This window comes from Lepidochelys olivacea (assembly GCF_965140295.1).
Source record: "Lepidochelys olivacea isolate rLepOli2 genome assembly, chromosome: 6".
Classification (NCBI taxonomy): Eukaryota; Metazoa; Chordata; order Testudines; family Cheloniidae; genus Lepidochelys; species Lepidochelys olivacea.
Genome location: NC_140416.1, coordinates 1722422 through 1745888, shown reverse-complemented (window position 1 = coordinate 1745888; position 23467 = coordinate 1722422). Strand labels below are relative to the sequence as shown.

General features: G+C 56.4%; 2 protein-coding genes and 1 pseudogene across 3 annotated transcripts; all 3 read left to right on the top strand.

Moving 5' to 3' along the window:
• The first annotated feature begins 1965 nt into the window (after nucleotides 1-1965).
• On the top strand, nucleotides 1966-3665 carry LOC311522608 (perforin-1 pseudogene; annotated as a pseudogene). Its single transcript has 3 exons — nucleotides 1966-2496; nucleotides 2966-3260; nucleotides 3312-3665. The product of its transcript is annotated as a perforin-1 pseudogene (transcript).
• A 3674-nt stretch (nucleotides 3666-7339) lies between these two features.
• Nucleotides 7340-16515, top strand: LOC311522439 (perforin-1-like; the record flags this gene model as incomplete). Its single annotated transcript, XM_084631776.1, has 3 exons — nucleotides 7340-7480; nucleotides 8853-9410; nucleotides 15402-16515. The coding sequence occupies exons 2-3, from the start codon at nucleotides 8875-8877 to the stop codon at nucleotides 16513-16515; spliced, it is 1650 nt and encodes a 549-aa protein (XP_084487902.1). The 5' UTR covers nucleotides 7340-7480; nucleotides 8853-8874.
• A 3077-nt stretch (nucleotides 16516-19592) lies between these two features.
• On the top strand, nucleotides 19593-21517 carry LOC311522607 (perforin-1-like; the record flags this gene model as incomplete). Its single annotated transcript, XM_084632078.1, has 2 exons — nucleotides 19593-19741; nucleotides 20800-21517. The coding sequence occupies 2 exons, from the start codon at nucleotides 19593-19595 to the stop codon at nucleotides 21515-21517; spliced, it is 867 nt and encodes a 288-aa protein (XP_084488204.1).
• Nucleotides 21518-23467: the final 1950 nt, after the last annotated feature.

Here is a 23467-nt window from a genome sequence, read left to right as displayed (position 1 = left end):
CCCATAATAGAAGAATTAGGGGCCACCAAATGAAATTAACGGGCAGCAGGTTTAAAACAAATAAAAGGAAGTTCTTCTTCACAAAGCGCACAGTCAACCTGTGGAACTCCTTGCCTGAGGAGGTTGTGAAGGCTAGGACTATAACAGGGATTAAAAGAGAACTGGATAAATTCATGGAGGTTAAATCCGTTAATGGCTATTAGCCAGGATGGGTAAGGAATGGTGTCCCAAGCCTCTGTCTGTCAGAGGGTGGAGATGGATGGCTGGAGAGAGATCACTTGATCATTACCTGTTAAGTTCACACCCTCTGGGGCACCTGGCATTGGCCACTGTTGGTAGACAGGATACTGGGCTGGATGGACCTTTGGTCTGACCCAGTCTGGCCATTCTTATGTTCTTATGAGTCCTGGCTCTCAATCCAATGCTCTATCCCCTAGACCACGTTGCCAATCAGCTTTTGACAATTAATTTACACGGTTGATATCTTTCATATCAGAGGCATCTTGCAATTGCAGGCTGTTTGATTTTCTATTCTCAACAAAGCAGTGGGGCAGCAGGTTGGGACTGAGGCGCACTGGCAGAGTGGGGGCAGGGGGGTGGAACGCCAGGGCTGGGCTAGCAGGGGGCTATGGGTTAAGGTGACCAGACAGCACGTGTGAAAAATCGGGACAGGGGGTGGGGAGTAATAGGAGCCCATATAAAAAAAATCCCCAAATATCTGGACTGTCCCTATCAAATCGGGACATCTGGTCACCTTTCTACGGGTGGGGATTGAGAGGCACCAGCAGAGCCAAGCAGTTAATATTCAAATGTGATTTTCCTGACCAGTGATGCTGGGGCAAATTCACACATTTACTGTCCCCTCCCAGTCCGAGCCTGCTACCCTGACAGGATGCAGAGCTGTCACCCTTTCCTGCCCCACAGCCAGCTTTGCTGTACAGTTCCAACCCAAGTGAAACACAATTCAAATCTACATTTAACCCAGCATTCCTTGTGGTTAGTAACGAGAGGGACGCAAACAGAGGGGTGAGGTGGTCAAAGCATCTGGGGCAGAAGGAAGGGGACAGGATACCAGAGTAGATGGGCCTGGGGTTTGTTCCAGAGTTTTAGGGAGGAGGCGGGATACCAGGCTAGATGGGCCCATGAGCCTGATACAGGGCAAAAGGGTGGGGACAGGATACTGGGCTAGGTGGGCCCAGGATCTCCTGCAGGTTGGTAGGGTTTCCTGCCATTTTCCCCAACAGCCACAGTGTAAAGGACACAGCACTGTATGCTGGGTCTGATTCTGACCATGAGAAACTCCAGAAAATGACCCTTCGGTGGTCGTTAAACATAATCAAATCCACAACTCTGTGAGGCAACTAGGGGGGCCCAGCGGCTTCTACAGGGAAACCAGTCACAGCCAGCATGGACAAAGCTCCCACTGGTGTCGCTGGCTATAAAACCCACCATCTGGGGGACTATGTCTTGCAAGCCACGGGTTGTGGGTGGCTTCTCACTTCCTCCTAGTGACCAGACCCAGCCACGGATTCTGTCCACATGGCACTGCCCTCTATTGGTTCCACTGAGCAATTTCAGTGGTCCCTTATTATATTGCATATTCTAGATGGGAATGTGAAACTATACCCGCCTCGTGGTTAGTGCTGGGATTACAACACTCAGAAAAGAGGAATGGGAGGGAATTGATGCAAATTACGTAATCCAAAGTCAAACATGCAAACGAGATATCACGTCATTTGCATAATGCTTCCAGGCTTCCTAGATCTCAAATTTTTCATAGGTGTGCTACAGAACATGGCTGATGTCATGGGTGGTAGGTGGATGCCTCTGTCTCTACAACAAAGTTAAACAACGGAACTGACTGCAACTGGATTGTCACTAATTTTGGACCTCTGTGTGTCTCTCCCTTTAGGGACGTTCAGAACCAACAGCCCCTCCTGGGTGGGGGAACCCGTCATGTCAGCCATGCCCAGATTTGGTGCCTTCATCCCCCTCCTCCTCTTCATCTTCCTTGGGGCCTCCTCCCATTGTCACACAGACACAGTCAATGAATGTAAGAATCACACGGCCTTTGTGCCCGGGCACAGCCTGGCTGGGGAGGTCATCGATGTGACCACGATGGCCAGGAAGGGGGCTTATCTGGTGGACAACAACCACTGACAGCAAAAGGACAGTACCTGCATCCTGTGCCAGAACCGACTGCAGAGGCCAGTGGCAGAGGCTGCCTCTGGCCTCAGTGGACTGGAGAGTCCACATCTCGTGCCGCCGGAAGCTGAGTAGCTCGGTGCAGCAGTCAGCGATAGGCATTATGGAGTCCGCAGCGTCCACAGTGCAGAACGACTGGAAGGTGGGGCTGGACATGCCTGTGAAGCCCAAGGTTAAGGTCCAGGTGGCGCTGGCCAGATCGCATTCCAAACTGACGACTTTCGTGGTAAACCACACACTGATGGACAAATACAGCTTTGTGAGCCACGAGGTCTCTTGCGGCTATTACAGGTGAGAGCCAGCCTGGGTCGGGAGGCATCACCTGGAATTCAGATCACAGCAACACCACACAGAGATATGGGGCCTTTCTCCTTTAGGGGGTGATGGCTCCAATCTAGGTCCAGAAGGGAGGGACTGGCAGGCTCAGTGGGGCAGGGAATGGGACACGGAGCCTTTCCCCTCTAGAAGGCACTATCTACCACCTGTGACTGGCCAGCTATGGGGGATTTTCTTCTCTTGAGTCTCAGGACTGCCCAGCAACCTGCCGTGGCCAGAGTGGGGGCAGTCTGTCATAACTATCAAGCAGCCGGCAGTATCCCCAGCAAGATTGTGAGATTCAGCAGAGTGGGTGGTTGCTTTGAGTAGGAGCCACCTGCTTAGATCCTTACTTGTGGGTTGGCTGGGGCCTTAGGATACGCAGCTAATGACCTCAGCTGACTCACCGGGCTGAGTAGCATCCACCTCTTGTGTCCCTGACCAGGTTCCGGGTCAGCGAGATGCCCCCACTCACCAGCCATTTCACTCTGGCGCTGGAGAACCTCCCGGAGCAGTACGACAGCAAATCCAAGCTGGAGTACCAGCAGCTAATCAGCAACTATGGCACCCACTACCTGTCCCAACTGCAACTGGGGGGCTGGGCATGGGACGTGACAGCCATGCGAGTCTGCAAAGCGTCAATGAGCAGCTTGACTGACAACGAGATCAAGGACTGCTTGAGCATGGAGGTGGCCGTGCGGGAGCGCGGCCTGGGGAAGCTGGTGGTGACAGTGAAGACAGTCAGTGGCCTGTGAGGGGATTACTTTACCACTACGGATGCCTTTGTCAAGGTCTTCTTTGAGAGAAGGGAGATCCGAACTGACACCATCTGGGTCAACAACAGTCCCGTCTGGAACGTCCCCTTGGACTTCGGTACCGTCCGCATCACCAGTGCCAGCAAGATCCGAGTCCAGGTCTGGGACGAGGACAACAAGTGGAACGATGACCTGCTGGGAAGCTGCGACATCCCGCTGGAGGCTGGGGGGCCCCACCAGAAGGATTGCTACCTGAACCACGGCCGCATCTGGTTCCAGTACAGCCTGCGCTGTGGGCCCCACCTCGGGGGTCAGAGCTCCTTCGACTATGTCTCCCAGCCACCCCAGCAGAGCACAGCCAAGGGGAAGGAGGTGGAGGCCTTCTGGTGAACCCCACAGACAGGGGATCGGAGAGGGGCATGGGTGTGCATTGATCAATAGCACCCCTGTCCCCCAGAGCATTTCCTAGTTCCCGCTCTGCTGATGCTACTGGGCTTCATGCTGTCACCCCTGCTCGGGAATCTGTGTCTTCTATGCCACAAGAGACGGCCTGCTCCTGTGGGCCCGTCATCCTCACAGCTCCCTCTGGGAAAATATCCCAGATCCATCAGACCAGTGTGTCCAGTGATTCCAGTCATGCAATGTATCCATCCAACCAACTAACCAAAATATATACCTACTGCAGCCAACCTATCTGCCCCACCCCATCAAACCAACCATCAGCCAACCAACCCACAAATTGTTTAATTTATGTTATCCAACATATTCAGCCAGCTAACCACCAACCAATGAATGTAGCCAGTGCATCCAAACAAACAATAAATGTTATCTAGCATATCCAACGTAAAAAGCCAGCCAGCCAACCAGCCAACCAGCCAACGAAGGTGTTTAGGCTGTCCCATGTAACCAGCAAACCAACAAATTTATTTAGCGTATCCAGCCAACCTTCCAACCAATTCAACCAATGTATCCAATGTATCCATCCAACCAACCAATCAGTGTATGTATCTAGTGCATCTGGTGTATTCAAGAAACTAATGCCTTATGTTCGTCCAACCAACCTGTGTAGCCAGTGCAAGCAAGCAACCAATGAACGTCAAGTTCATCCAGTCAACCAATATGTGCCGGCAATGCAACTAATCCCTCAGCCCATGTATCCATCCACCCACTGTAATTACCGGTCTAGTGCATCCAGCTGAAAAGAGATCATCAGGAGCAAAGCTAAGCCCCTGTCCTATTGTGGCATCAGGGATTAACCCTCTGCAGAAACCCAAAGATATTCCAGGGAGGGACATGGTTCTGAACTCCCAGGGAATGGACATGGTTCTGAACTCCCAGGGTCCTCATTCACTAGGGGGCTGTTCCCTAACTGTCATTTATCTTACTTTCCACTACTACCCAGCAGCTTTGGGGTTAATTATCTCATCCTGAATGTGCAGGCCCCACCCACCATCCCTGCTCAGATGGTCAGCAGTGATGCAGATATATCACATCCTCTTGGTAGGAAGTCATGCCACAGGGCTGTTGATTCCAGCTGTCATCAGGCTCAGGGAGAGGGCACTGCATTGGGGTCACATTGGGAAGGGCAAATTCCCCCTAATTTGGGGATTAAAGCATTTTACTGCTTCACCCCTATCTGCATCTGTGAGAGCCTAGATTAATAGCTCCATTGTGCAGTTAACTGGTGAATGATGGTTGTTAACTCTGAACCCTACTGATTGCAAGTTAAATATCTCCTGTCTGGAAAACTGCCATGCAGCTTTGCAGCTCCACAGCAAAATTATTTGCTTCTGGGAGGATTCCAGCTCTCTGAATGTCTTACAAATGTATCTCCCTGCTTCAATAAATGTGTGTGAAAGCAAATTTCTAAGCAGAAAGCCTTGTCATTCTTCCAACCTCAGTGGGCTGGACCCAGATGTAGAGTAGAAATGAGTAGCTGCAATACTTGGAACACTAGGGGGAGCTCTGGGCCAGAGGGGCTACAGTGTAAAGTGGCTAATGCCAGTCAATGCGAATGGCTTCTGTCGGGGACAGAGTGGGGGTGGGAAAGAGATACAGGGAGATGGGCAGTGTTCTTAGAGGGGCATTAATATCCCCGAGCTGATATTAGCAAGACTCTGCTATTGCCAAGGGGTTACGAGGAATTTTCCCTTAAAGTGGATTCAGCTCTCATCTGACTTTTGAACAGGGGGATTGGCTGGCTCAGGGGGCTGGCGAATGGGACACGGGGCCTTTCCCCTCTAGGGGGCGCTGGTTCTGATCTGGCCCCAAGACATGGCTGGCTCCGGGGGCTGGGGAATTATAGTAATAGTCCTCCTCTAATGGTGCATCTCTGATTCCCTCCAGCAGTTGGCAGCCTGGATTCGTAAAGCCCCCAGGCAGTTGATCAGCTAAATCAGGGGTGGGCAAACTACAGCTTGCAGGCTGCGACTAGCATGTCAGACCTTTTAATCCGGCCCTCGAGCTCTTTCTGGGGAGCAGGGTTGGGGGCTTTCCGTGTGACTCCCAGAAGAGGTGGCATCTCCCTTCTCCGGCTCCTACTCGTAGGGGCAGCCAGGGCGCTTTGCACGCCCCAAGCGCCGGCCCCCAAAGCTCCCATTGGCTGGGAACCATGGCCAGTGGAAGCTGCAGGGGCGGCACCTGCAGACGTGGCAGAGTGCAGAGCCGCCTTGCTGGCACCAGACCTCCGCATAAGAGTCTGAGGGGAGACATGTCACTGTTTCCAGTAAGCGCCACCAGGAGCCTGCACCCCTGATCCCCTCCCAGGCCCCAAACCCCTGCCCTAGCCCTCATCCCCCTCTCATACTCGGAACCCCTTGGTCCCAGCCCAGAGCACCCTCCTACACCCCAAACCCCTCAACCCCAGCCCCGCACCCCAAGCCAGAGCCCTCATCCCCTCCCGCACCCCAACCCTGAATTTCATGAGTATTCATGGCCCTCCATACAATTTCCATATTTGGCCCTCAGACCAAAAAGTTTGCCCAACTGTGAGCTAAATGCACCTACAGGTCAGTTCCTACAACGCATAGAAGGTGTTAGCAGGGGGTGGGGAGCGGCTCTGAATTCCTGACCTGTCCCTGGAATGAAGGCTGGGATCACGGTGCAGAGCCTGAGAGATGGGGCAGCTCCGGAGAGCCGGCGGGAGTGTGGTTGAGACGCATGGTGGACTGAAGAGGATCTTTCCATAGCCTCCTCCTGCCCCACCACACACCCAGTGGCTTCAGAGCAAGCTCCTTCAGGGTACATGGTCCTAGCTGGCACGGCCCACCTCCATCCTGCTGCCCCCTAGCCCTCCCGCTGCCCTGGTGCCTTCACACTGGGAGATGAGGAGCATAAAATCAGCACGTTTCTGCAGTGCCCAGGGCAACATTACAAGCTGATAGGGGGCAGCGGGCTGGGCGGAAATGGGAGCCCAGCGGCTGGTGGTACAGCAGAGATTAGGGAGTGGGGGGGAGATCAAGGACGTGGCGACACTTACGAGACACACGGGCCAACACAGGCATCTCGTAGCTTGAACCATGGCCCAGTTGTGGTAGTGGAAGGGGGTGCAAACATTCATCCCAGAGCCCGGATCAGGAAGCGGGGAGCCACAAAGGCCAGGCCAGGATGGGGCTGGGAGGCAGGAGACCGCAGGGCAGAATGGTCCCACCTGCAAGCTACTTCTGCGCCGAGGGAGGTGCAAACTGTGGCCGAGTGCTAAGGTCACAGAGCCCAGTTGGGGAACTGGGAGCCAAGCGGTGCAGACCAGGATGGAGCTGGGGCGTAGCCCACCCCAGAGCAGAATGCTCCTGCTGGGAAGCAGTCGGGTGGAATCATGGGGCACAGGCCAGGAGAAAAGGGGGCCTGGCAGATGTGGCAGAACGGGGACGGGATTCCCGTAGCCCCCTCCCCTAGCGTGATGGCCCCCCTGCCTCGCACATGTAGCCCCTCTGACTCAAGATGCAGCATCGGGCAGCGCTGCTCTTCTAGCGGCAGGAAGAGCGGTTCTGACCACAGGCTTCCCCCCGCCCCTCGCTGCAGCTGCACGGTGCTGGGGCAGGGAGAGAGCGCCTGCGACGTCAGTGATGGGGGAGTGGGGGGAGATCCCAGAGCTCCCTGCCACACCCGCTGCCGCACCAGTCAGAGCTGCCCCGCCGTCCAAGCCTGGGCCTTTCTCATCGGCCCTGCCAGCCCCGGGACAGTCACCCCCAGCAGGTGAGTGAATGGTGGAGGGAGAATCTCTGGGCTCCCAGGCCCCTCCTGGAGCTGGGGATAGAACCCAGGAGTCCTGGCTCCCAGGTCTTCCCCCCTCCCCGGCTCTAACCCACTTGATCCCACTCCCCTCCAACAGCCAGGACAAGAATCCAGTTGTCCTGACTTCCATCTCCCCTTCCCCCCAAACATCAAGCCTTTCTCATTAGTACTAACTGGGGACGTAGAAAGCTTCACTTTGAGATCTGTCAGATTGTTTCTTTCTACCAGATCTAGACCCCAGAGGTAGGAAGAGTTTAAGATGTGAAGAAGTTCTATCTATCTATCTATCTATCTATCCCCATACACCCCTCTCATCTATCTATCTATCTATCTATCTATCTATCTATCTATCCCCATACACCCCTCTCATCTATCTATCTATCTATCTATCTACCTATCCCCATACACCCCTCTCATCTATCTATCTATCTATCTACCTATCCCCATACACCCCTCTCATCTATCTATCTATCTATCCCCATACACCCCTCTCATCTATCTATCTATCTATCTATCTACCTATCCCCATACACCCCTCTCATCTATCTATCTATCTATCTAATCGTCTTATATGACTGTTTATCACACTGAAAGGAACTTCAAAATTGATGGGCACCCGCAGAGCTGTGGGGGTGGGGGGAACCCCGTTCTGCGTTAGCAGGGGCTGTGGGTTGGGGTTGAGGGGCACCAGCAGAGCTGGTTGTGGGGAGCTCAGTGCAGGGCGAGCAGCGGGCCGTGGGTTGAGATTCCTCTTTCCCTTCCACGGGTCAGAGCTCCAGCCCGTATGTGACGAGTGGAAACACATACACACACAAGCTGGGGTGACATCCCACCCCCGCCCCTCTCCAGCTTCACTCTAAGTTTCAGTTTCATGTTCTGAGACATCCTGTGTCAGAGAGATTTTCACTCCTTCAACAACAGCCCCTGTGACCCACAAATCATGTTGGGGCATAGTCCCACCCCCCTGGTAGAGAGTATGTGGGAGGGCAGGATACCAGGCTAGCTGGACCCATGGGTCTGATCCAGGGTGGCAGGGAGGGGGCAGGATACTGGGCTACATGGGACCATGGGTCTGATCGAGGGTGGCAGGGAGGGGCAGGATAGCAGGCTCGCTGGACCCATGGGTCTAAACTAACTGCAGTGCACCTAAAAGAAAAGGTGTTAACTATGGATATAGGAGAAGTGCAAGGCACCCAGACTCCCAATTTCACTGGTATTTGGGCCCTGCTTTGAGGAGCCCAGTGTGGATGTAACTTTAACAGCATGTTAATGTGTGGAACTGCCAGCCACAGGATTGTTGTTAATGCAGAATCTCTCCGTGATTCTCCCTGCAGGGTCATTCAGAGACCGACATCCCCTCTCGGCCATGCCCAGACCCAGGTCCTTCTTCCCCCTCCTCCTACTCATTCTCCTCCCTGGGGTCTCCACCCATTGTCACACGGGCACAGCTGAGGAGTGCGAGGAGCACACGGCTTTTGTGCCTGGGCACAATCTGGTAGGAGAGGGCATCGACGTCACCACACTGGGTAGGAAAGGGGCCTACTTGGTGGACACCAGCCACTGGCAGCGCCCGGATGGGACCTGCACCCTGTGCCGGAACTCGCTGCTGGAGGGGCAGCTGCAGAGGCTGCCGCTGGCTGCGGCGGACTGGAGGGAGAAGGTTTCATGCCGCAGGAAACTCTCCAGCGCCGTGAAGGAGTCGGCCATGGGCATGGTCCGTGCGGCGAACGCCGTGGTACAGAATGACTGGAAGGTGGGGCTGGAAGTAGAAGTGAAGCCCGGCGCCAACACCCAGGTGACGCTGGCCGGCTCGCACTCCAAACTGGCAGAGTTCAGCACGGAGAAGTCTCAGCAAGACAAATACAGTTTCACCAGCCATGAGGTGTCCTGCGCATACTATACGTAAGGGGCAGGGGAGGGGCAGGAGGGAGAAGAAGACTAGAGGTAGGGGTTAGCATGAAGATTAGAGGTTATGTGTTGGGTGCCAGTGAAGGCTGGGGCTGAGGGGGAAGGTCAGGGGTTGGGTACAGGTGAAGGCTGGGGGTGAGGGGGGAGGTCAGTGGTTGGTGCTTTTAAAGTCAAAGGGTGAGGGGCAAGGTCAGGGGTTGGTTGTTCCTGAAGGCTGGGGGTGAGGGGGAAGGCCAGGGTGTGATGGCTTGGGTCAAAGAGACCCCCTTGGGACAGCCACCTGATGTGCTGAGAGTACTTCTGAGCCCATTTTCCCTGGCACCTTGGGACTTCAGTATCCTGTCTTCTTGAGCCAGACACATCTGGTCTGAACCACATCCCCCAAAAACTGCAGGGTTAACTAAAAATGGCTTAAAAAGTGCTCCTGTCTCTAGCATCAAGACACCCAGTTCCCAATGGGATCCAAACCCCAAATAAATCCGTTTTACTCTGTATAAAGCTTATACAGGTTAAACTCATAAATAGTTTGCCCTCTATAACACTGATAGAGAGACATGCACAGCTGTTTTCTCCCCCAGGTATAAATTACTTGCTCTGGCTTAATTAAGAAGCAAAGAGTGATTTTATTAAATATAAAAAGTAGGATTTAAGTGGTTCCAAGTAATAACAGACAAAACAAAGTAAATTACCAATCAAAATAAAACAAAAACATGCAAGTCTAAGCCTAATACAGTGGGAAACTAAATGCAGGTAAATCTCACCCTCAGAGGTGTTCCAATAAGCTTATTTCACAGACTAGACTCCTTCCTAGTCTGGGTCCAGCAATCACTCACATCCCTGTAGTTACTGTTCTTTGTTCCAGGTTCTTTCAGGTATCTCTTGGGGGTGGAGAGGCTATCTTTTGAGCCAGCTGAAGACAAAAGGGAGGGGTTTCCAGGGCCTTTTATATTCTCTCTCTTGTGGGTGGAAACCCCTTTGTTCTCCTGTGCAAAATCACAACAACAAGATGGAGTCTGTAGCCACCTGGGCAAGTCTATGGATGATTCAGCTTTTTCAGGCCGACGCCATTGTTTACGTTTGTTTGAACATTCCCAGGAAAGCTCAGGTGTGGATTGGCATCTCTCAAGGTCCATTGTTAGCTAAATGCTCCCCATTACTTGAATAACCCCTTCACACTATGTCAACTAAATCTGCCTTAGGTGCTTCCTACAGCAAACACTTTAAATACAAGCATAGAGCCAACGCTCATAACTTCAGACATAAAAATGATGCATTCATATGAATAGGATGAATATATCCAGTACATCATAACCTTTGCAAAGATATGTTACATGGCATATCTAGCATAAAACATGTTCCAGTTATGTCATATTTACATTCATAAGCATATTTCTATAAAGCATTATGGGGTGCAATGTCACACAGGGGTTGGATGCGAGTGAAGGCTGGGGATGAGGGAGAAGGTTGGGGTTGGGTGCTGGAAAAGACTGGGGGTGAGAGTGAAAGTCAGGGGTTGGGTGCTGGTGAAGGCTGGGGTGAGATTGAAGGTCAAGGATTGGTGCTGGTGAAGGCTGGGGGTGGGGGGGAAGGTCAGGAGTTGGTGCTGGTGAAGGCTGGGAGTGAGGGGGAAGGTGAGGGAGCTGCTGAAAGCTGAGGGTGAGGAGGAAGGTCCGGGGTTGATGTTGGTGAAGGCTGAGGGTGAGCAGGAAGGTCTGGGGTTGGTGCTGATGAAGACTGGGGGTGAGCAGGAAGGTCAGGGGTCGGGTGTCGGTGAAGGCTGGGGGTGACGGGGAAGGTCAGGGGTTGAGTGTCGGTGAAGTCTGGGTGTGAGGGGGAAGGTCAGGGGTTGAGTGCTGGTGAAGGCTGGGGGTGAGGGGGAAGGTCAGGGGTTGAGTGTCAATGAAGGCTGGGGGTGAGGGGGAAGGTCAGGGGTTGAGTGTCAGTGAAGACTGGGGGTGAGGGGGAAGGTCAGGGATTGGTGCTGGTGAAGGCTGGGGTGAGGGGGAAGGTCAGGGGTTGAGTGTCAATGAAGGCTGGGGGTGAGGGGGATGGTCAGGAGTTGAGTGTCGGTGAAGGCTGGGGGTGAGGAGGAAGGTTGGGGTTGGTGCTGGTGAAGGCTGGGGGTGAGGGGGAAGGTCAGGGGTTGGTGCTGGTGAAGGCTGGGGGTGAGGAGGAAGGTTGGGGTTGGTGCTGGTGAAGGCTGGGGGTGAGGGGGAAGGTCAGGGGTTGGTGCTGGTGAAGGCTGGGGGTGAGGGGGAAGGTCAGGGGTTGGTGCTGGTGAAGGCTGGGGGTGAGGAGGAAGGTTGGGGTTGGTGCTGGTGAAGGCTGGGGGTGAGGAGGAAGGTTGGGGTTGGTGCTGGTGAAGGCTGGGGGTGAGGAGGAAGGTTGGGGTTGGTGCTGGTGAAGGCTGGGGGTGAGGGGGAAGGTCAGGGGTTGGTGCTGGTGAAGGCTGGGGGTGAGGGGGAAGGTCAGGGGTTGGTGCTGGTGAAGGCTGGGGGTGAGGAGGAAGGTTGGGGTTGGTGCTGGTGAAGGCTGGGGGTGAGGAGGAAGGTTGGGGTTGGTGCTGGTGAAGGCTGGGGGTGAGGAGGAAGGTTGGGGTTGGTGCTGGTGAAGGCTGGGGGTGAGGGGGATGGTCAGGGGTTGAGTGTCGGTGAAGACTGGGGGTGAGGGGGAAGGTCAGGGGTTGGTGCTGGTGAAGGCTGGGGGTGAGGAGGAAGGTTGGGGTTGGTGCTGGTGAAGGCTGGGGGTGAGGGGGAAGGTGAGGGGTTGAGTGTCGGTGAAGGCTGAGAGTGAGGGGCAAGGTTAGTGGTTGGTGTGGGTGAAGGCTGGCAGTGAGGAGGAAGGTCAGTCATTGGTTGCTTGTGAAGTTTCAGCGGAGAGTGATTAGTAGAAGTTCCAAAGATTGTTTCCCCTCACTATCGAAAGTGTATACCTTATTTTCAGTCTCCTTTTGTGTAGCTTCAACTTCCAGCCATTGGATCTTGTTACATGATTACTACTCAAACTGTCTTGCTATTCACCTAACAACTCTGTCATGAACTTATGACACAAATGTGTGGGTGTAGCAACAAAACATTTACAAATACACATCAGCCTTGGCCATCTTTAAGCATTTAAGGAATAGGAAGATTTTCAGCAGGAAACATAAGTGTGACCAATCTTCTGGAGAACATTTCCCAACCATCTATGTTCTCCTTCAAGCTGAACCAACAAAGATAGGTCCATGGTGCAAGCTTTTTAAAGGTTTTTATTTTAATAGGGACTTTCCTAGATTCCCTTGTGGGGTGGTTTGACACCAAGTTTTTTTCTAGCAAAGTTTCAGGTTAAAGAAATCTTCACTTTGATGAGATTGTTTGTGGCTCTCCATAGCATAGTCACAGATAACATAATTGCTAGCTAGTTTACCCATGGAGCAAAAGACTTTTAGATCTACAATGTGCCTCTGAGCATGTTTACGACCAGCACTTAAAGATTTATATCAACTCTCCTATGCAGAGCATGAACCCCCAAAGTACTGTCACCAGCTGGCCTGCCCTTTGAAGCAAGCTGGGCTCAGTTTTGCCTGTGATTTAGCAGCTAGTCCTCAGTTGATGAGCTGGCAAGATCAGGGCTAACTAGTAACACCTGCTGGGTGTCCTGGGGCTTGATTAGGAGGACTGACTTCAACTGTGGTGGTGAAGCAGGGAGGACACTACTTAAACAGAGCTGGGAACCTAGTGGAAGGAGAGACCCAAGATAGAGGAATGAGGGTGAGTTCCTGATGAGGAAGAAGATCCAGTTGTTTGGAAGTGGTGGTGGCCAGAAAGCAGAGCTGTAGGAGCAGGGTTACCTCTTGGAGAGGAGAGGAGCCGAGCCGAGCCCTGAGCCAGGGGTGGTGAGTACCCACATGTGATAGAAGTCCATGAAAGCCAGAAGGCTAGTTTAAGTGGTACTTGGACACCCAGAAGGGAAAAGCCCAATGTCGGTCAGTACCTGGACAAGGGGGATGAACTGAGGTGGAGCCCCTAGAGCTGAACCCTGCAAGGGGATTTGGACGGAGAGCTGAATCACAGAAGACTCAGAGAGGATGTCCGGGGAAGAGACCAGCTGTGATATATCACTGCGGCTGAAAAATTAGCCCCCAGAGGCAAAGTCCCTTGCAACACCGTGGCCAGGCATGAGGGGGCGCCCTCAAGGTGAGGGTGCACATTTGCAAAAATATACTTACTTCTTCCACAACGTAGACTAACAGCAAATAGTCTAAGATGTCAGGAAGCACTAGGAAAGGAATAGCTAATAAAACAGAAAATATCCCAAAGCCACTATATAAATCCACGGTACGCCCATCCCTTGAATGCTGAGTGTCGTTCTGGTTGCCCCATCTCAAAAAAGATTTCTTACAAACGGAAATGGCCCAGGGGGAGCTTCCATAGGAGGAGGGATTAAAAAGACTCGTCAGCTCAGAAAAGAGACGACTAAGGGTGGGGTGGATATGACAGAGGTCTATAGAATCATGACAGGCATGGAGAAAGCGAATGGGGAAGAGTTATTTACCCCTTCACATAATACAGGAACCAGGGGGTCACCCGAGGAAATTAACAGGCAGCAGGTTTCAAACAAACAAAAGGAAGTATTTCTTCACGCAATGTACAGGACTCGTACTGTGGAACTCATTGCCAGGGGATGTTGTGAAGGCCGAAGGTATAACAGCATTCAAAATATATTAGATAAGTTCATGGAGAGTAGGTCCATCCGTGGTTATTAGCCAAGATGGGCAGAGACTTAACCCCATGCTCTGGGTGTCCCTAAACCTCCAGCTGCAAGAAGCTGGGACTAGACGACTAGGGATGGATCACTCAAAATTGCCCTGTTCATTCTCTCTGGGGCACCTGTCATTGGCCACTGTCGGAAGACAGGACACTGGGCTAGATGGACCTTTGGTCTGACCCAGTATGGCCGCTCTTATGTTATAAGCTGCATAGGGCTGTTTTATGGCCAACGGTGTTATCTAGTTTGGCATATGAGGTCTGTAATGTTGACAGAAGACAGGATTCCTCCTAGGCATTGGTTTAGCCAGCTTAAATCTTTCATATAAGGCAATAACATGGTGTAACCGGTTGGCTCTGGGGCAAACCAACCCAGAGAAAAGCAGGAGCCACATCTGGGAGAGATCAGGGGGGTGGTTGTATAATGAGAAGCCGGAGGCAACAGCAAGTGGGAAAATGCTCAGATTCTGGCCTGGTAGGCCTGGGAAGAGGAAGAGAAAACTTGGTTGTGTGGACTTTTGAACCGACTTGAAACTTTATTTTGAATATTTGTTCATGGACTGAAACCCAACCGGAGAAGGGATGTGAATGGACAGAGGTGCTCGTTGAGTATCTTGAACAGGCCAAGAGGGGAACCTGAGTCAGGCTGCCAGGAGCATGATCATAGGCCATGGGCGGGGGGGGAGGGAAGGGGGCAGTTACAAGCAATGAGATCACAAGCGCATAAAATACACTAGTATGTACTCCAAGCATCCTGTGTAACCTGTATAAAAGTAATTGAATCTCGCATCAATTCAGTAAAGGTGCAGGCAACATATAAGACTAAATTACCATGGGAAGCAAACCCTTGGTCATGAGCTCTTCAGTCTAGCAGAGGGAGGTCTAACATGATCCCGTGGCTGGAAGTTGAAGCTAGACAAATTCAGACAGGAAATAAGGTGTGAATTTGTAACAGTGACAGGATTAATCACTGGAACGATTTACCAAGGGCTGCAGTGGATTCTCCATCATGGCCAATTTTTAAATTGAGATGGATGTTTTTTCTTAGAAGACCTGCTCTAGTTCGAACGGGAATCAATTCAGGGCAGTTCTCTGGCCTGTGTTATCCAGGAGGTCAGACTAGATGACCAGAAGGGTCCCTTCTGGACTTAGAGTCTGTGGATCTAGAACACTGAGCTCTACCCCTACAAGTTGCCGATGTCCAACAGTACGTCACATGGTGGCCATTTCTCTCTCCCAGGTTCCGCATTACCCACAAACCTCCTCTCACCAGACATTTCATCCGGGCCTTGAGGGACCTCCCGGAGGATTACACCCGCAGCTCGCGGCTCGAGTACCGTCAGCTGATCAACACCTACGGCACCCACTATGTGTCCCAGCTGCAGCTGGGGGGCCGGGTGCGGGATGTGACGGCCGTGAGGGTCTGTGAGGCAGCGCTGGATGGGGTGACAGCTGATGAGGTCAAGGACTGTCTGAGCCTGGAGGCCTCTGCCAGCATTGGGGCCGGGAAAGGCAGGGCCCAGGCGGCCTTCAGCCAGTGTGAGGAGCAGAAGAAGAAGAAGAACTTCAAGCGGACCTTCCACGAGACCTACAGCGAGCGTCACACCGAGGTGACGGGCGGCCACAGCCACGCTGACCTGCTGTTCTCTGAGGGGCAGGACGCCGGGGTGTTCTCGGCCTGGATGGAGAGCCTCAAAGCCAGCCCCGGTCTGGTGTCCTACTCACTGCACCCCATCCACAACTTGGTGAGGCAGGACAACCCCAAGCGGGAGGTGCTGAGGCAGGCGGTGAGTGAGTACATCGCCGAGAGGGCCCTGTGGAGGAATTGCACCCACAGCTGCCCTCCGGGGACCCAGCGCAGCGCCCATGACTCCTGCTCCTGCGTCTGCCCCGGGGACGGCTCCACCAACACCATGTGCTGCTCGCGGGAGCGGGGTCAGGGGAAGCTGACGGTGACGGTGGAGCGGGCCAGCGGCCTGTGGGGCGACTACACCAGCCGCACAGACGCCTACGTCAAGGTCTACTTCCAGGACCGGGAGGTGCGGACGGCAACCGTGTGGAACACCGACAACCCGGTCTGGGACGTCCACCTGGACCTGGGGCACGTGCGGGTGGCGGAGACCAGCCAGCTCCGCCTCCAGGTCTGGGACGAGGACAACAAGTACGACGACGACCTACTAGGGACGTGCGACGAGCCGCTGCGCTCTGGAGAGAGTCGCCACCAGGTCTGCTACCTGAACCACGGCCGGCTGGACTTCCGGTACAGCCTGGTGTGTGGTCCCAGCCTGGGCGGGCCCCACTGCTTGGACTATGTCCCCCAGGGCCCCGGGAACTATGGGGCAGCCCAGGGTTAGCTCAGAGGGATGTTCCAGGACAAGCAATTCGCCCCACCTCGCCCCCGCAGCCAGGGGTCTCCCCTCTCCCCCGGGGCATCTGCCGTGACCTCACTTCACCAGGAGCTGGGTGGGCTCTCTCTCACGGGGGGTGACGGGGCTCCGGGGGTAGCAATGGAGGGGCGAGAGCGTGAGCGTCCCACACAATAAAGGAAAGGGAGAGCTGACTGAGCCGCCCTGGTGTCTCGCTCTGTGGATCCCCCTTTGCCCCCGCCCTAGCACTGGGCCCTCAGCCCCCTCAACTGACCCTCAAGTCCCTCCTTCACCCCCTATCTTACCCCCAGTGCCCCTCCCCCATTTCTTCCCCCGATCCCTACTGGCCCTCCCACCCCATCAATGAAAAATTCCTTCCTGAACCCCAGACCCCAGCCCACACATGGAGGGCGAGGAGACAGGTTTACCCCACACACTCATCCCAGCACACACACGGGCGCAGGGGGGGGCTCGGGTCCCCCCAGTTCTTGGCACACACACGGGGGGGGGGACGACTCAGTCCGTCCCGATCTTGGCACAGCCAGGTGGGTGTGGGGGAGAGGCCGGGAGAAAGGCTCAGTGCAGCCCCATGCCTAAACCCTACCACTCCCCCTACCCCGTGTCCTCGCCCCTCCCCACATCTGTCCTGAGCCCCCCCCCTCTCCATATAGCCCCGCCCATCACTGGGGGCCCCGCCCCTCACGGCAAGCTTCGCCTGGTGTCATTCATTTTATTTTCTTCTTCCCTCCCCCAGGCTGGGCCCCGAAATAAAATTCAAGCCTTTGGCTAAAGCAACCATGAGTCAGATGCTTTGGTGTCATGCTCGGATTCCTGCCTGAAACTTCCCCGCCTGGGTCTAGGGCAGGGGCCAAAGCACTGCCTCTGGGGGGTGCCCCAGCACCCACAAAGACAGCCTGTCTCCCCAGCAAGTCCTTGGCTTTGAATAGAACCCAGGAGTCCTGACTCCCAGGTCCCCCCCTGCTCTAACCGCTCAACCCCACTCCCCTCCCAGGGCTGGGGTGAGAACCCAGGAGCCCTGGCTCCCAGCCCCCCCTGCTCTAACCACTCAACCCCACTCCCAGCTGGGGAGAGAACCCAGGAGCCCTGGCTCCCAGCCCCCCCGCTCTAACCACTCAACCCCACTCCCAGCTGGGGAGAGAACCCAGGAGTCCTGGTTCCCAGCCCCAAGACCCCACTTTGGATTGACACTGGGATCAGGGAGATCAGGATCCAGCCCTTCCCCCCAGCCATCTCCCCCTTGCTCCAGTCCAGGGAAAGTCCCTCTTTCTCCCCAGTTGCCAAGCCCAGTGCTGACATCTGTGCCTGGCATGGGTGGGGCGGCCCCTGGAAACTCTGTGACTCCAGCACTCAGCACTGGGAGCTGCGGGGGCAGGCAGCAGCCAGTGGCTAGGGAATGTGCCCTGATTCCCAGCCGGGAGCCCTACTCTTTGCTCGCACAGGTAACCTGGGGGCAGGGAGCCCGGGGGGACAGGATGGGCAGGGGGGCCAGAGCCAGGCTGGGGTGCAGGGGGAGGGAGCAGCTGATATGCTGGGGTCTGTGTAGGTGGGCGGGGGGAGCACTGTACCCCATGCTGGTGCTTCCCAGGGCTCTCTGGGGGGCTGTTCCCTGGTGCCCCACCCCAGAGGTGGCTGCATCCAGGAGCTGGGCGAGCTGTCCCTGTGCAATGTTGTGTGTGCTGCTGTTATCCAGCTGCCCTGCCCCAGGGGGGTTGCATCCCAGCACCGGGCGAGCCGTCCCTATACAGCATTGTGGCTGGCTCTTCTCCAGCTGCCCCACCCCAGAGCTGGCTGCATCCCAGAACTGGGCAAGCCATCCCTGTGCGCTATTGTGTTTGGCTGTTATCCAGCTGCCCCACCCCAGAGGTAGCTGCATCTGAGTGCCAGGAGAGCCGTCCCTGTGCGGTGTTGTCTGTGCAGCTGTTATCCATATGCCCCACCCCAGAGCTGGCTGCACCTCAGTGCCAGGTGAGCCATCCCCATGCAGCATCACAATCTGGCTGTTCTCCAGCTGCCCCACCCCAGAGCTGGCTGCACCTCAGTGTCATGCAAGGGATCCTGGCACATACAGCAATTTAGGATGTCAGATGAGAAGGGCATTCAGGACAAGGGTGTCTGTCTGTCTGTCCCTGTTGCCCCCTGCTGGAGGGAATCAGGCATTGTGTGTGTGTGAGAGAGAGAGAGAGAGAGAGAGAGAGAGAGAGAGAGAGAGAGAGAGAGAGAGAGCAATGACACCCTCTAGTGGCTGCAGCTCACATGGGGGATTCAGTTCCAGTCATAATGAGGGGAGGGCCAGGGGTGTGCACAAGCATGCAGGTGCATGTCTGCACCTCCATCTGTTGGAGGAAATGTGAACTACCCACCCACATGTCTCAGGTCCCCTACTACACACAACTAAACCCAGTGCACCCTAGTGGACTGAATCAGAAATGCCAGCCTGTGTGTGTCATAGCCCCTATACTGTCCACACCCAGCAGCAATTCTCCTTTAGGTTCGGAGGGCAAGGTGGGGCAGGTTACAGTGTAGGTGTGTTGCAGATCTCTCATCGCAGATCCAGGGAGGGTTGCAGCAGCATAGAGGCTGCTGTGATGCTGCTAGGATGTGATGTGCCTGTGGAACTGCCTGCCACTGGATTGTAGCTAATGAAGGCTCTCTCTGTTTTCTCCCTCCAGGGAGACTTAGAGACCAGGTGAGGGATCCCATCACACTAGCCAAGCCCAGATCCATTGCCTTCATCCCTCTCCTCCTCCTCTTCCTTCTCCAGGGGGTCTCCCCCTACTGCTACACAGGCAAAGCTGAGGTGTGCGGTGAGAACACGGCCTCTGTGCCTGTGCACAATCTGGTGGGGGAGGACACCGACTTCACCACACTGGAGTGGACGGGGGCCTACCTGGTGGACACCAGATTATGCCGCCGCCCAAACGGCACCTGCAGCCTGTGCCAGAACCCGCTGCGGGGGCGGGGGGAGCTGCAGAGGGTGCCTCTGGCTGTGGTTGACTGGAGGGTCCTGCAACCGGGACCTCAGCAGCTCGGGGAAAGCGTCAGCCATGGACGTGGCCCGGGCAATAACGTCGGATGTGAAAAATGACTGGAAGTCGGAGCTGGGGCTGCCGGATGAGTCCCCTGTCCTGGCCCTGAGGGGGGTGTCCCAATCCCGGCTCGCTGGTTATGCCTACCAGAAGGAGCTGCATGACAGGTACATGTTCATATGCCACGAGGTGTCCTGAGTGTATTGCAGGTGAGAATCTCCTGCAGCGCCCCCTGCTAGCCCCCACCCTGCTCCCTGCAGCCCAGCGCCCCCTGCCAGGCCCCTGCCCTGCTCCCTGCAGCCCAGCGCCCCCTGCCGGCCCCCTGCCCTGCTCCCTGCAGCCCAGCGCCCCCTGCCGGCCCCCTGCCCTGCTCCCTGCAGCCCAGCGCCCCCTGCCAGGCCCCCGCCCTGCTCCCTGCAGCCCAGCGCCCCCTGCCGGCCCCCTGCCCTGCTCCCTGCAGCCCAGCGCCCCCTGCCGGCCCCCTGCCCTGCTCTCTGGAGCCCAGCGCCCCCTGCCAGGCCCCTGCCCTGCTCTCTGGAGCCCAGCGCCCCCTGCCAGGCCCCTGCCCTGCTCTCTGGAGCCCAGCGCCCCCTGCCGGCCCCCTGCCCTGCTCTCTGGAGCCCAGCGCCCCCTGCCGGCCCCCTGCCCTGCTCTCTGGAGCCCAGCGCCCCCTGCCGGCCCCCTGCCCTGCTCTCTGGAGCCCAGCGCCCCCTGCCGGCCCCCTGCCCTGCTCTCTGGAGCACAGCGCCCCCTGCCGGCCCCCTGCCCTGCTCTCTGGAGCACAGCGCCCCCTCTCGGGCCCCCTGCCCTGCTCTCTGCAGCCCAGCGCCCCCTCTCGGGCCCCCCGTCCTGCTCCCTGCAGCCCAGCGCCCCCTGCCGGCCCCCCGTCCTGCTCCCTGCAGCCCAGCGCCCCCTGCCGGCCCCCTGCCCTGCTCCCTGCAGCCCAGCGCCCCCTGCCGGCCCCCTGCCCTGCTCCCTGCAGCCCAGCGCCCCCTGCCGGCCCCCTGCCCTGCTCCCTGCAGCCCAGCGCCCCCTGCCGGCCCCCTGCCCTGCTCCCTGCAGCCCAGCGCCCCCTAGCACTGCATTGAGGTGATAAGGTCAGCACTGACTGCTAGGGATGCCACAGGGAGGACACTTGGGAAGGTGGGGCCAGTTTGTTCAGGGGGAAGGTGCCAGGGGTCTCTCTGGTTGGCTCCGAACTCCTCTCTCTTTCCCCTCTGGGCAGGTTGAGGATCCCCCAAGACCCCCCCGCTGACACCCCACTTCTCCCGGCCCTGAGCCGCCTCCCACCGAGCTATGACTCAGCCGCATACTGGCCCTTCCTGGCCATGTATGGCACCCACTACATTGGCCAGGCGGTACTGGATGGGCTGACGGCTTCCGACATCAAGGCGTGCCTGGTCTCACAGTTCTCACTGAACCTGGGCTTGGGGCCACTTCCCTCAAACTCTGCGGGCCGTGAGTGGAGCAGCCACTGGTACAAGTGGCTCTCCCAGGCGGCCTGGAGCACCGCACCGTGCCGACCTGGGGTCTTCTCGGCTTGGGTGGAGAGCCTCAAAACCAGCCCCAGCCTGGTCTCCTACTCTCCGACGCCCAGCCACACCTTGGTGGGGCCAGACGACCCCAGGCGGGAGGCACTGAGGCAGGCAGCGAAGAAGTACGTGGCTGAGCGGGGACAGAGGAGGAGTTGCCCTCGTAGCTTCCCCGAGGAGGGCAAAACCTACTCCTGGGACCCCTGCAAATGCGACTGCTCCATGAGCCGCCTCACCGACTCCACATGCTGCTCACACGAGCGGGGCATGGCCCAAATGAAGGTCCACTTGTTACGGGCCGAAGACCTGTGGGAGGACCCCACGTCTGCCACCGACGCCTACGTCAGGTTCTTGTTCCAAGGCCAGCGGCTGCAGACGGGCTACGGTGAGGAAGATAACGACCCCATCTGATTCAATGACCTGGACTTTGGGTGACGCTGCCGGCGTGGCCCAAAATGGAAATGGAGGGGTGGGACCGTGACCTGTGGGAGAATGACCTCGTGGACCGCTGCTCCACCGACCTCGAGGTCAGCAGGGATGTCAGACATACCTGCCACCTCGCACATGGCCACTTGAAGTTTTCCTACACGCTGGAGTGCGGGCCCAACCTCGGGGGCCACCGCTGCCAGGAGTACGTGCCTGCGAGAGGCTGAGGGGATAGAACCCAGGAGTCCTGGCTCCCAGCCCCCGCTGCTGTAACCCACTAGCCTCCCCTCCCCGCCCAGAACTGGGATCCGAAACCAGGGGTCCCAGCTCCAAGTCTCACAAGAAAAAAAAAAGGGCCTGAAACAAGCCCAACCCATCTCAGAGGAATGAGCTGTGTGTGTATTTGTGTGTGTGTGTGGGGGGGTGTTATACAAATTCCATTCTCTTTTTTTCAGTAGTTCCAGTTCTTTGCTGCCAAAACAGGAAGTTACACATTAAAAATAATAAGCGCTCACGGACTTCCCTTGTTAAGGAAAGAGGTCACCCTCTCGCTCGCCACCCGCCGCGGGCTCCGGTGCCTCGTGGTGGGACGTTCCCGCGTGGAACCGTTGAAGCATCTTCCGGCGCGGGATGCAGCGAGGGGGCGGGATTTTCTTCACTGAGCGGGAGCGGGGGCTCCTCAAATTCTGACGACGGGCATGAGTCACCGAAACCGCGCCGACCACCGGTTTTATGGCGCGACTTTGGTAGGGTGAGCAGACGTCCCGCTTTCATAGGGACAGGCCCAAGAGTCGGGGCTCTGTCTTACAAAGGAACCCCCCGGCTCCGTCCCGATTTTTCGCATTTGCTCTCGGGTCACCCTACGCTTTGTGCCGAAGACTCTTCGTACACAAAGGAAAGAAGCTACCTCCAAATAAAACAAGCCCCCAAACTCCCACAGGCCGCCGCTCTCAAAAAAATTGAAGCAAAGCCCAAATACACTTATTCGAGGTGGACTTGACCACGTCTGGTGCCCTCTGGCACCTCCTCCCGGGAACGCCCTCCGGGAGCCCCGCTCCCTGCTGCTCTGGCCCCGCTCTGGTGGGCTGGGAATCTCCTGACCAGGCTTAGTCCTTGTCAGGTGTTAAACTAGGGGGGTTGCACCCTCCGATGCTGCTGGAATTTGAGCTCATTGCACCAGCGCTCTCTGTGCCCCCCTCCCTGTGACTCCTCCCCCCATTTCCCAGGGACTCTGTGTGCCCCTGTCTTCTCCCCATGCCGGGGACTCTATGCCCCCCCCAATTCTCCTCCCCCTATGCTGGTGGCTCTGAGGGTCCCCCTTCCCCCTCCCCTCATGCTGGGGGCTCTGAAGGTCCCCATCCCCCTCCCCCCATGCCGGGGGGTCTGTGGGCCCCCCCATCCTCCTCCCCCCATGCCGGGGGCTCTATTGCCCCTCATTGTCCCCCTTCCTCATGCTCTGTGGGCCTCCATTGTCCCCCCTCCCCCATATAGGGGCTCTGTGGGCCCCTCCATTGGCCCCTCCCCCCATACCAGGGGCTCTCTAGGCCCCCCATTCCACCTCCCACTATGTCAAGGGCTCTATGTGCCCCCCATTGCCCCCTTTCTCATGTCTTTTCTTCCTACCACAGAGCTCCATGGGTCAGGGCATTGACATTTTCAATGCCGTAGGGACACAAGGGAAGAGATGACTGGGCCCTTCTGAGATGCTGGCAGGAGTTAATCTGGCTCCAGGGCGGGGCACTGACTGACTCTCATGGGGTAGGAAAAGGGATCTTCCCCCTCTAGGGGGCGCCGGCTCCTATCTTAACCCAACAGCCACCCCCACCCAAGGGGTGTGTGAGATGCAGCTGCCTCTGGGGTGGAGCGGAGGGGACCTGTCAGGGCGTGGCCATTTCCTTCCCATTTCAAAGGGGACCTCGCAATCCACATCAAAGC